Here is a 13,543-nt window from a genome sequence, read left to right as displayed (position 1 = left end):
AAAAGGAACTCAAAGAGACGAGACACAACATGAGGAACAGAAGAAAAAATGTATTATGAACGTTTTTAGAGAGACGAGAGAGGATAGCGTATCCACAAAACACGCGAAGATGCTACGAAAGAAGGAATACTCACAGAACAGAAAACAGCTCTGACAAACGAAACATAAGAGAACTAAAATTAAAATTTCAGTGTAACAGCTGGAACTGAAAATGGAAAAAAAAAATGCCCAAAAGTGGAACAAAAAGACAACAAAAATGGGCAACAGGAAAAAACATAAGAAAACAAGGGGCTTGCTCCACGGACACCTGACTGAAGGCACTGCACACGCAGTAGCTAGGGCTACAGGCCTGTGCCACCACATGTGGCTAATTTTTTTTTTTTTTTAATTTTGTAGAGACAGGGGTCTCACTATGTTGCCCAGACTTTTCTTGAACGCCTGGGCTCAAGTGACCCTCTTTGCCTCGGCTTCCCAAAGCGCTAGAATTACAGGTGTGAGCCTATTTTCCTTTTTAAAATTCGGCAGGAATTTCAGACCTTATCTTTATCTCTGGTATTCTGAAATTTCATAATTATTGGCTGGGCGTGGTGGCTCACACCTGTGATCTCAGCACTTTGGGAGGCTTAGGCGGGCAATCACCTGAGGTCAGGAGTTCGAGACCAGCCTGGCCAACATGGGGAAACCCTATCTCTATTAAAAATACAAAAATTAGCCAGGTGTGGAGGCAGGCACCTGTACTCCCAGCTACTCGGGAGGCTGAGGCACTAGATTCACTTGAACCCGGGAGGCAGAGGTTGCAGTGGGCTGAGATAGCACCACTGCACTCCAGTCTGGGTGACAGAGTGAGACTCTGTCTCAAAAAAAAAAGAAAGGGAAAAAAAAAAAGAGAGAAAGGCACTGCAGAAAGGTACAAGAGAGAGGAACAATTTTTTTAATACAACAAAATTTCTCAGAACTAAAGACCACCAGTTACATACAATGAATGAATATATTATTATGAAATTTCAGAATACTGGAGATAAAGAGAAGGTTGGAAATTCCTGCAGAATTTTAAAAAGGAAAATAGACTGAGTGCGGTGTCTCATGCCTATAATTCTAGCACTTTGGGAAGCCGAGGCAAAGAGGATCGCTTCAGCCCAGGAGTTTGAAAAAAGCCTGAGCAACATAGTAAGACCCTGTCTCTGCAATTTTTTTTTTTTTTAAGTTAGCCAGGTGTGGTGGTACAGGCCTGCAGCCCTAGCTACTCAGGACCTGAGGGGTAAAGGAAAAGTAGAGAGTGGGGTGAGTGAAGGGGGTAAGAGCTACACGTCCACCTTCCATAACAGAAGGTCAAAAGATAATTTCTGAAAGAGATGAATCAAGAAAAAGCATTAAAAATTAATATTTGAAAACTGCAGGCAAAACCAGAGAAACAGCTCAAATATTCTAAGTGGTTCACTGCCTCTGGAAACTGGGCTGGGGAGAGTCAGGGGCAGGATTGCTGCTTCTTGTTAGAAGCTGTTGTTAGCATTATTTCACTTTTAAACCACATGCCTGCATTGCTTTGATAAAATAAACGTAGTATTAAAGAAGAGCTCTTAAGAAATAAAAGATTCACTAACCTTTTGTTTCAGTTCATGTGTATCACTGAAAATGAATTCAATCACGTATGGCATCTCAATAGACATAGTCAAAGAGAAGCTACCAAAAATGAAGAGAAAATTTTCTTAGTCTATACAATCTTAAATTTCTATCTGAAATTATTTCAAACAATTCTAAGTGGAAATTTAATATCCATTGAATGATTGACAGATTTTATATTTTAGGTACTAACCTTTGCTTTGTTCCTATTTCTTTTATACATATCTTCTCTACTGTATCCTGTTAAAAGAAAAATACACTTGTATAAGTAAGCATATTTTAAGTTTCACAATGAGACTCTAACCTGCTTGTAATCTTGGCAAGGCCGCTGTCAGCAAGACAGCTGGTTTCACTTCCAAGTAGTAAAACACAGAAAGTTTGCTCATGGAATGACAGGAACTTCTAAAATACAACTGACCATTTGGACAGAGATTTTCAATTCTACATATGTCTCTGTGTGTATACACACACAGGCACACAGAGAGACACACACACACATTTTATATATGTGCTATGCAAAGTAGGAAGTTTGGAGGGGTATACCAAAGCATTAACCAGTAGAGATCTCTGGGTGATGGAATAAAGGACGGTTTTAATTTTCTTATTTTGGCTTATTTGTATTCTCTAGGTTTATCTAGCTCTTTATGATGAACATGCACTACAGATATAACATTTTTTGGGTGATTAAGCAGAATAAAAATATGCTTATTAATCATATCTGTATCTTTTGTTCTTTTCATTTTACAAACATGATGTATCTAAATGCATAAACATCAGTAAAATTGACTTGATACCTAAAAATATCCTTTTACATGTTTTTTCCCCCCATGTGTAAATTCCTCCACAGCCCTGCACCACTCTCTCTCCACTGCTGCTAAAATGCTTCTTCAAATCTTATGCATACAAACCTGAAGGTTTTCGTTTAAAGCCTTGTCCTGCTGCCAGGGCGCTACGGTGGCGGGCATGAAAAAGACACCCACAGTGCCCAGGATGCTGAGTTCTGTGATGTAGGTAATTTTTATGAGAACCTTAGCCTTCGGGGGTAAGTTTCCAACACTTACAGTAAAAACGTCCTGAAACAGAAACATATGACTTAGCTTGCAACTTGAAAGCATACCAGCTAGCTCCACATATTTCTCAAGCAACTTAAATGACAATCTGCCAAATTCTTCTTCAGAAAACAGTAATAAAACCTAAAAGACACATTGGTGGGACGAACGGAGACTCCTGGAGCCATTCATTGGTGGGAACAGGGTGATATCCGTGGCAGGCAGATGGAGAGGGGTCCCCTTGGCAGCTCAACTGGGAAGACGCACTCATGGACTCTGCCCCAGGGGGCTTGTATGTGTGACATCCCTGCTCAGGTGGGCTCTGCTGCACGGGCGGCCTCCATAAAGCCCTTTCTTGAGGACCCTCCCTGACCACCATGGCACCCAACACCACTATTGCCAGCAGCTATAGAACCAGGGCAGTCTTTTCAAAGCTTGGCCCTTGCTTAATTATTTTACCTTATTTTTATTAGGATCTTGCTCTGTCATCCAGGCTGGAGAGCAGTGGTGCAGTCATAGCTTAATGTATCCTTGAAACCCCAGGTCTAAGCCATCCTCCTAAGTATCTGGGACTACAGGCATGTACCACCATGCCTGGCCAATTTTTAAATACAGATGGGGTATCCCTATGTTGCCCAGGCTGGTCTCAAACTCCAGGCCTCAAGTGACCCTTCCACCTTGTGCTCCCAAAGTGCTGGGATTACAGGTGTGAGGTACCATACACAGCCTGTCATGTTATTTTCTAAAACAAAGTCTTTAGCTTTCTTTTAATGGGATATTGATAATCACTATACAAGGCAACAACCTCACGACTAGCTAGGGCAGAACAAATGGGCTAGATATATTTTTTTCTGGTAACTTCGCAGAGATCCTTTCAACATTCCCAACTATGTTCACCATTCTAGTTGACTGCCCTATCATGAAAATTTTGTATATTTAGATTAGGACTAATTTAGGCTTAAAGGTTAAATTATTACTTTTGACATCAAAGATATCCATTTGCTGGATGAAAACCAATAAAAAATAGGTGATTATTAAATAGTTAATAGTGCTAGCACTTAAAAGAAATGTATGTATAAAAATCTGGGGTTCATTTTTTTTTTTCTGAGACAGAGTCACCAGGTGCCAGGCTGGAGTGCAGTGGCACAATCTCAGCTCACTGCAACCTCCGTCTCCCAGTTTCAAGCAATTCTGCCTCAGCCTCCCAAGTACCTGGGACTACAGGTACGTGCCACCACGCCCAGCTAATTTTTTGTATTTTTAGTAGTGATGGGGTTTCACCATGTTGGCCAGGATGATCTCGATCTCTTGACCTTGTAACCTGGCCGCCTTGGCCTCCCAAAGTTCTGGGATTACAGGCATGAGCCACCATGCCTGGCCCAAAGTCTGGGGTTCATTTAAGAGACTGCCACTTAATAGCGTGGGATTGCAGTTCTGTTTCTGGGTAGAATACGTGGATGCAGATGATGTCACTTCTGTTATAACACACCACATAATATACAAAATCGTAACTCATCTTGAACTAATCAACCAAGCGAACTGAATTCCAAAGAGGGGACAGGTGGGACACAGGAGCTGTGTGAACTCCTCCTGGCTGACAGCGGGTGAGCTTACTGGTTTATGATAATTGGGAGCTCCTGACCCAAGGGGAGTTTGCATTCTCTTGCAGGCATTTCCCCACATCTCTTCAGCCTTCCACTAGGCCCACTGGAAAGACTAGGCAGGGCAGGAGACCAAGTAGAGCACCTCTCCGTGGAGCAGGTGTGGGGGATGTGCTGGGACCACTTTCCTGGATCCTTCAAAAACCTCCAGCTGCAGGGGGAAAAGGCAGCAAACTCTCACCAACAGGGCTGTGGTGAAGGGGCAGAAGCAAACCAGGGATCAGAAGCCTTCCTTACTACCCCCGTGCCCAGGTAAAGCTTCATGCTTCTGAGAGAAACAGCTACCTCCCGATGGGGCAGGGGATGACACCCTCCTAGGCCCAGGACCCTGTACTAGTCCAAAGCAGGGGTTGCTACAATGGGGGGAAAGGCAGGAAACTGTCCCCCAGATAGCTCTTAACAGACACAAGGCAGAATTTGGCTGCCACTAAGGTAGGAGAACGAACAGAAATACTAAGAAGTTCCCACCCTAAGGTCCAGGACTGCAGGCCCTGCCTAAGACTGAGGCTGAACCAGGAGAATGCCCCTGACCCACCAGGAGCCTAGTACAGCACATCAAGCAACAGGAGCCTAGCACTGGGGGAGGGGAAGAGTTGCTGTAACCACCTCTGTGGGACAGTGTGCAGCGCCTGCTGAAAGGTGGGGGTGGAGCATGAACCCCAGTAAGAACTGTTCCGTATCCAGGCCCAACAGGCACAGGGTAGTGGTGGCCCAGCACTGGAGGAATTTGAGACCAAGAGTAACAATAACAACGGAGAGCAATGATAACAACAGCAAAACTCAAACTCAACTCTTCAAACCCTACACAAACCAGAAAGAACAGGAGTTGCCATTTCTGGGCATACATGCCATTTATTTCAGTCTCTCTTCTTCTTTCACAAATCCTAATCACAAATTCCAAAATATACCCTTTTTTTTTTAAAAGCAAGCAAAAAAATGACTCAATGTCAAGATAAAGCAATTAACAGGCAGATTCAGAGATGACCATGACCTTGCAATAAACAGACAGGACTATAGTTAATATATGAAAAGACATAGAGAAAAGGTGAGGAATACATATGAATAGACGGAACCTTTCATTAGAGAAATTAAATTGTATTTTTTAAATGTCAGAAATGCTAGAAACAGACATATTATCAAAGCTGAAGAATTTGACAAGCCTATCAGCAGACTGATAATAGTTGAGAAAAGAACGAATGAACTTCAAGTGAGCTCAATAGAAATTATCCAAAATAAAATGCAACAAGAAATAAAAGTGAAAAAATAGAGCTCCAAAAGCTGTGGTGCAATATCAAACGGGCTAACATATACGTATTCAAGTCTCGGAAGGAGAAAAGAGACAGAGAGAATGAGGGAGAAGAAATGTTTCAATATAGAAGGGTCAAGGCTGTCCCAAAATGAATGTGAAATAATCCAAACTCAGAGAACTCCAAGAAAGATAAGCAATAATTTTTTAAAATAACATAAACACATCATAGTTAAACTACTGAAAACCAAAGATAAACAGAATCTTGAAGGGAGCTTGAGAGAAAAAATGCTTTCACATACCGAAGAACAACACAAAAATTAGAGCTGACGTCTGGTCAGAAATCCTATAAGCCAGAAGACAACGAAGTAACATGTTTAAACTGCTGAAAGGAAAACAAATAAACCGTCACCTGGAATCCCATGTTCAGCAAAAAATGTCTTTAAAAAATGAAGGTGAAAGATTTTGTTAGATTAAAAAATGAACATACTCCTTGCTAGCACGCTTGCACTAAAAATCAATCAATCAATCAATCAAACTTCTCAAGCAGAAGGAAGATTTCTTTGTATCTATACAAAGAAATGAAAGGCACAAGAAATGATAAAATTGAGAATAAATGTAGAAGCGATTTCCCCTTATTTTTAATTGCTTTAAAAGATAGTTGATCATCACATAAACAAAACTAAAGACAAAAACCACATGATTATCTCAATAGACATAGAAAAGGCCTTTGATACAATTCAACATCCCTTTATTTAAAAACTTGCAATAAACTAGGTATTGATGGAACACACCTCAAAATAATAAGAGCCATTGACAAACCTCCACAGCCAATATCATACTGAATGGCAAAAGTTGGAAGCATTCCCCTTGAAAACCAGCACAAGACAAGGATACCTTCTTTCACCACTCCTATTCAACACAGTATTGGAAGTTCTGGCCAGGACAGTCAGGCAAGATAAAGAAATAAAGATTATTGAAATAGGAAGAGAGGAAGTCAAACTTTTCTGTTTGCAGATGATAAGATCCTGTATCTAGAAAACTCCATCGTCTCAGCCCAAAGGCTTTAAGCTGATAAGCAACTTCAGCAAAGTCTCAGGATACAAAAATCGATGTGCAAAATTCACAAGCATTACTATACACCAACAACAGACAAGCAGAGAGCCAAATCATGAATCAACTCCCATTCACAGTTGCTACAAAGGGAATAAAATACAGCTAATGCTCGACTTACGACCACGGTTGGGACCACGGACCGGTCGTAACACGATTTGGTCGTAAGTTGAGTAGGCTATATGTACAGTTGAAATGGTGCACGTGGAGATGGTAGTGCTGCCGGAAGCTGGTCCGCACTGTCATATGCCCAGCTGGGCAATGTTTGCACTGCCAGACGCGGAGCAGTCGTGGCTTGCGATCGTGGTCGTAAAGTCGAATGGTCGTAAGTTGCATAGGTGGTAAGTCGATCAATACCTGTACCTAGGAATACAGCTAACAAGGGAAGTGAAGGACCTCTTCAAGGAGAACTGCAAACCACTGCTCAAGGAAATCAGAGAGGACACAAACAAATGGAAAAACATTCCATGCTCATGGATAGGAAGAATCAATATTGTGAAAATGGCCATGCTGCCCAAAGTAATTTATAGCTTCAATGCTATTCCCATTAAACTACCATTGACATTCTTCACAGAATTAGAAAAAACTAGTTTAAAATTTATATGGAACCAAAATAGAGTCTGTATAGCCAAGACAATCCTAAGCAAAAAGACCAAAGCTGGAGGCATCATGCTACCAGACTTCAAACTATGCTACAAGGCTACACTAACCAAAACAGCATGGTACTGGTACAAAACAGACACATAGACCAATGGAACAAAATAGCAATCTCAGAAATAAGACTGCACACCTACAACCGTCTGCTCTTCACAAACCTGGCAAAAACAAGAAATGGGAAAAGGATTCCCTGTAGGTGCTGGCTAACCATATACAGAAAATTGAAACTGGACCCCTTCTTTAAACTTACATAAAAATTAACTCGAGATGGAAAGGCTTAAATATAAAAACAAAAAGTATAAAAACCTGAGAAGAAAATCTAGGCAATACCATTCAGGACATAGGCATGGTCAAAGATTTTATGATGAAAATATCAAAAGCAATTGCAACAAAAGCAAAAATTGACAGATGGGATCTAATTAAATGAAAGAGCTTCTACACAGCAAAAACAACTATCATCAGAGTGACCAGACAATCTATAGAATGGGAGAAAATTTTTGCAATCTATCAATCTGACAAAGGTCTAATAGCCAGAATCTACAAGGAAGTTAAACAAACTTAATAGAAGAAAACAAACAACCCCATTAAAAAGTGGGCAAAGGACATGAACAGACACTTCTCAAAAGAAGACATATATGTGGCCAACAAACATATGGAAAAAAAGCTCATCATCACTGATCGTTAGAGAAACACAAATCAAAACCATAATCAGAAACCCTCTCATGCCAGTCAGAAAGGCGATTATTAAAAAAATCAAGAAACACACTGGCACGAATGTGGAGAAATAGGAATGCTTTTACTCTGTTGGTGGGAATGTGAATTAGTTCGACCATTGTGGAAGACAGTGTGGTCCTCAAAGACCTTTTTGTTTGTTTTAGACAGAGTTTCGCTGCCCAGGCTGGAGTGCAATGGCGTAATCTCAGCTCATTGCAACCTCTGCCTCCTGGGTTCAAGTGATTCTCCTGCCTCGGCCTCTCAAGTAGCTGGGATTACAAGGATGCACCACCACCCGGCTAATTTTTGTATTCAGTAGAGATGGGATTTCACCATGTTGGTTAGGATGGTCTCGAACTCCTGACCTCAGGTGATCCACCTGCCTTGGCCCTCCAAAGTGCTGGGATTACAGGCGTGTGCCACCATGCCTGGCCAGAAATACTATTTGACCCACCAATCCCATTACTGGGTATATAGCCAAAGGAATATAAATCATTCTATTGTAAAGATATATGCATGTGTATGTTCATTGCAGTAATATTCACAATAGCAAAGATGGAATGGGGGAGGGAGAGCATCAGGATAAATAGCTAATGCATGTGGCGCTTAATACCTAGATGACGGGTTGACAGGTGCAGCAAACCACCACAGCACATACTTACCTATGTAACAAACCTGCATGTCTTGCACATGCATCCCAGAACTTAAAATTTTAAAAAAAGATAGTTAATATATAATGACACATTGTAGGATTTATAATATATGAAGAAATAAAATACACAACAACAATATCACAGAGGATATGGGAAAAAAGAAATGAAAGTAGACTAGTTGTAATGTATACTGATTGTAAGGTTCTCATACATGAAGTAGTATAACGTTGTAGGCTGAATGTATTAAGTTAAAATGTATATAGCAGTAAACCCTAAAGCAGTGTTGACCAATGTAACTTTCTACAATGATAAAAATGTTCTATATATGTGCTAAGTAATAAGATAGCCACTGGCCACGTGAAACATTTTATATTTAAATGTAAATATCCACATGTAATCAGTGGCTACCATAGTTAACACATATTTAACACGTGGTTTTAGAGCAACAATCAAAACTTTTTTTTAAAATTTTTTGAGACAGGGTCTCACTTTGTTGCCCAGGCTAGAGTACAGTGGCGCCATTATAACTCATTGCAGCCTCAACCTCTCAGGCTCAAGTGATTCTCCTACCTTAGCTCCTAAAGTACCTGGGACTACAGGCACATGTCACCACATCCAGCTAATTTTTGCATTTTTTGTAGATCTGGGGTTTCACCATGTTGCTCAAGCTGGTCTTGAACTCCCGGGCTCAAGTGATCCATCTATTTCAACCTCCCAAAATGTTGAGATTATAGGCATGAGCTCGCACACCTGGCCAACAGTAAAAACATTTTAAGAGAGACAGAATTGGCTGGGCATGGTGGCTTATGCCTGTAATCCCAGCACTTTGGAGGCAGAAGCAGGAGGATCACTTGAGGTCAGGAGTTTGAGATCAGCCTGGCCAACATGGTGAAACCCCATCTCTACTAAAAATACAAAAATTAGCTGGGTGCAGTGGCACATGCCTGTAGTCCCAGCTACTTGGGAGGCTGAGACAGGAGAATCGCTCAAACTCAGGAGGTGGAGGTTGCAGTGAGCCAAAATCACACCATTGCACTCCAGCCTGGGTGACAGACTGAGACTCTGTCTCAAGAAAAAAAAAAAAAGAGAGAGAGAGAGAGAGAAGGAGAGAGAATTAATAAGCCAATAATGGAGATACAGTGGAATCATTTAAAAATAAATACAAGAGAAGGCAGGAAAAGAGAGGGAAAGGAACAAAGAACAAATGGTACAAATGAAAACAACTAGCAAAATGGTAGATATAAATCCCACCGGATCAGTAATTGTATTAAATGAAAATGATCTAAACAATACAAAGTGCAGAAACTATCAGACTGGACAAAGTAACAAAACTCAACAGTATGCTATCTAAATAGTATAGGCTTATGGTAGTAAGTCAGTCTAGATGTTTTGAAAAGGAGAAAATCATCAAATGGTCACATACATTGAGGTCTTGGAAACACTGCCATTTAATCTGGCAATCGGGAGGACGTAAGTCATCCCAGCTGGGCACTGACTTCATCCTTGGTTTCGGCACCACCATTTTCTCTTTATTTTACCATTAACCAGCCCTTTCTGTTACTTCCACACTTAAATATTGGGGATTACAAGCTAGACATCTATATCTACAAATAGTATATTAAGAGTTATAAGACAAATATGTTCAGGTTGCCATGGGAAAATGAAACCACGGATCTTTCCTGGGTGAAGGCAGGCAAAGCTTAGATGGAAGGATTCCTATGCTAAGATTTGTTTGTTTAGAGACAGAATCTTGCTCTGTTGCCCAGGTTGGTGTGTAGTGGTATGATCACAGTTCACTGCAGCCTCAAACTCCTGCACAAGTGATCCTCCTGCCTTGGCCTCCCAAACTGCTGGGATTACAGGTATGAGACACTGCACCTAGCGTATATGGTATTTCTATAACGACACATGAAAACCATATATTATGATATGAGAACATTATAGTCACAAGATGTCAATACATTCTGGGAGACCTGAAGGCTTGGGTTAGCAACAGTTCTGATCAGACTTTACCCATAGGTAATATCTTTTGTGAAGACTGTTTTCTTGTGACCATATTCCTAGGGAAGTATGCAGGTATTGAGGAGGAAACATTTACCAACTCATATAGGAGGATAACGTGACACTATTAAGTGGCAGCCTCTCAAATGAACCGCAGGCTTCTATACATAGTTTGGCCATACCTGAAGCTAGCATTGTTAACTGTTCAATAATCACCTCTTCATTGCTTATTTCTACCCTGAAAGTGGATATCTTAGATGTCAAAAGCAATAATTTACCCCTTAGATCTATACTAATCTTTAATGTGCCCATAGCCCCAGCAAACATTAAATTTTCAAAACACCATGGCAATGTGTCACCCTCAGAGGTGACACTCAAACATATGGCCCCATCTGCAAAAACAACTAAAATACCTGCAGTAGAGTTAGACACGGACCACACACAATCTAGCACCTGGCAGAGGCCTCGGGAAACACCTGATATTTAAGGAAAGTAGTCTAGTGGGCCTGCCAGCTGGTCCCTCTTCCACTGTCCACGTCACGTCCCTGCTAAAGCTAATCACCTAAAAGCACAGGAGCTGGGCTTGCGCAGGACCTGGCAGAAATGCCTCCCTGCTTTATGACTGGACCATCTTCTAGGTGAGCTTATGCCCAGGAAAACTGTAAATATATCACACTCTTTTTTTTTTTTTTTGAGATGGAGTTTTGCTCTTGTTGCCCAGGATGGAATGCAATGGCACAATCTTGGCTCACTGAAACCTCTGCCTCCTGGGTTCAAGCCATTCTCCTGCCAGCCTCCCCAGTAGCTGGGATTATAGGTGCCTGCCATCACACCCAACTAATTTTTGTATTCTTAGTAGAGATGGGGTTTCACCGTGTTGGCCAGGCTCTTCTTGAACTCCTGGCCTCAGATGATCCTCCTGCCTTGGCCTCCCAAAGTGCTGGGATTACAGGTGTGAGCCATCGTGCCTGGACAATATATCACACTCTTTTCAGAAGATGAAAGTTATATACCTCAAATGTTATATAATTGTCTGTCATTCCTTCTGGGAGACTCAGTTCCCAATGATGGGCCTAGCTCTCTTCCTGTTTGTCTGGAACTACTGAAGCCATTTCCTCCTCTGTTTAGATAAATCAAATGGGTCTCCCTGGCGTGGCTTCCTCTAACTTACAGCAAGTGAAACTCTGGGGCCTACAATAGTGTAAATTATCTCAGCCTCTAGCATGAATTGCATATTTCAAGTCCCGTTCAGACTCTTTCCCTTCCGTGTATGCACGCAGCACGCACACCAAGCCATACCGGGGCGTCCTGGCTCATCAGGTAAGCGCCATCACCCCGGCTCACGGCTTCTCGGTACTCTCGCTGGGCTTCTTCCTTCTCCTTAATCTGGAAAAGATGATTTTTCAATCATTCCTTACATGAAGAGTGACTTCAGGCTTTAATAAAGAAAACAACATTAATGTTTATTAAAGCTCAGGCAGAAACAGAAAATTGAGTCTAAGGAGGATGAATGGAAACTTGTTTAAAGTGATCATCGAAATATACTTATTTGATGAGAATTTGAACCAGAAAAGGCCAACTAAAGAGAATTCTCTTTAAGTTGGGACCAATATATTTCAAAATCAATGGTGAAAAATTTTTTTTTTGGTTGGGAGTTTATGTTGAATGAAAAAAAATAATTACTTTAAATTTAGTAAATTGTAGTTTATAATTGCAACTGTGGGCTAGTCCTTACAATAAACAAAGAATTAATCAGCTGGGTTTTTTTTGTTTGTTTTTTAGAAAGTTACAATAGCTTTAATTTCAGCTTTACTTTTATAACACGATTCCAGGGATCAGGTTTTACAAAAATATATAATAAGGGCTTCACCAGTTTTTCCAATGTGTCTCTCTTAAATTTTTCCTTTTTTTCTGAGAAAAAGTCTCACTCTGTTGCCCAGGCTGGAGTATAGTGGCATGATCTTGGCTCACTGCAACCTATGCCACCAGGATTCAAGCGATTCTCCTGCCTCAGCCTCCCGAGTAGCTGGGATTAACAGGCAAATGCCACCATGCCTGGCTAATTTTTCTATTTTTAGTAGAGATGGGGTTTTACCATGTTGGCCAGGCCGGTCTCAAACTCCTGACTTCAAGTGATCTGCCTGCCTCAGCCTCCCAAACTGCTGGGATTACAGGCACGAGCCACTGCACCTGGCCCTCTTGAACTTTTCATATTGAAATCACTCTTACAGTGCTAAGGCTAAGAATGTACAAGACACTGACGACGAAGATCGGACGGAGAGAGGTAGAAACCATTCATCAGGGAGGGATGTTTCAGGGAGGCTCACTGTGCAGGAACTGGTTCTTCAAAGAATATTCTCATTTTATGATAAGGCTGCTACTCAACTTTATAGCCACGGGGACTCAGAAAACAAAGATTCCGGGAAATGGAAGCTGACTTTGAAAGCAGAGCGCGGGCATGATGCATCTTCTCCCCTTACCTCTCCAACTATGTGCTTCCCATTGATGAAGGCTTCGAAGCCACACACAGCGGCCTTGTCATCCAAAGGAAAGATATATTTTGCCTCAATGGGCACATGACTGTTATTTGTGTATGTCTGAAAAACAATGACCTGAAGAAGAAAACAATCCATACATGTGATGAGACCACATGGACAACATCTGCAGGAACAACGATGAATGAAATGATATTGCATATTTATTTGAAATGCCTTGCATTTGTATCACGTCCCGCAGACTCCCAACCCTGGCTTCCTTCTACAATGGAGAGCCCGTGTCATGTGATAAAATGCACCAGTCCCATAGTTTGGTTCATACATATCTGACTGG

At 41.3% G+C, this 13,543-nt stretch overlaps 1 protein-coding gene across 2 annotated transcripts in view; it reads right to left on the bottom strand.

Annotated features, from left to right (window-relative positions):
* PARP4 (poly(ADP-ribose) polymerase family member 4) overlaps positions 1-13,543 on the bottom strand; it is a 94,829-nt gene that overhangs the window by 34,835 nt on the left and 46,451 nt on the right. For both annotated transcript variants that reach the window (XM_032271184.1, XM_032271185.1), the window contains 5 exons: positions 13,195-13,326; positions 12,014-12,100; positions 2,529-2,693; positions 1,814-1,860; positions 1,602-1,680 (listed from right to left, as the gene is read on the bottom strand). In XM_032271184.1, the coding sequence (XP_032127075.1) occupies positions 1,602-1,680; positions 1,814-1,860; positions 2,529-2,693; positions 12,014-12,100; positions 13,195-13,326 (510 nt within the window). The remainder of the gene's footprint in view (positions 1-1,601; positions 1,681-1,813; positions 1,861-2,528; positions 2,694-12,013; positions 12,101-13,194; positions 13,327-13,543) is intronic.

The sequence above is a fragment of the Sapajus apella genome, unplaced genomic scaffold, assembly GCF_009761245.1.
Source record: "Sapajus apella isolate SASKATOON/1434 unplaced genomic scaffold, GSC_monkey_1.0 scaffold225, whole genome shotgun sequence".
In the NCBI taxonomy this organism is placed as follows: Eukaryota; Metazoa; Chordata; class Mammalia; order Primates; family Cebidae; genus Sapajus; species Sapajus apella.
Note: the sequence above shows the minus strand (reverse complement) of the source record. Positions and strands in the feature narration are given on the sequence as shown.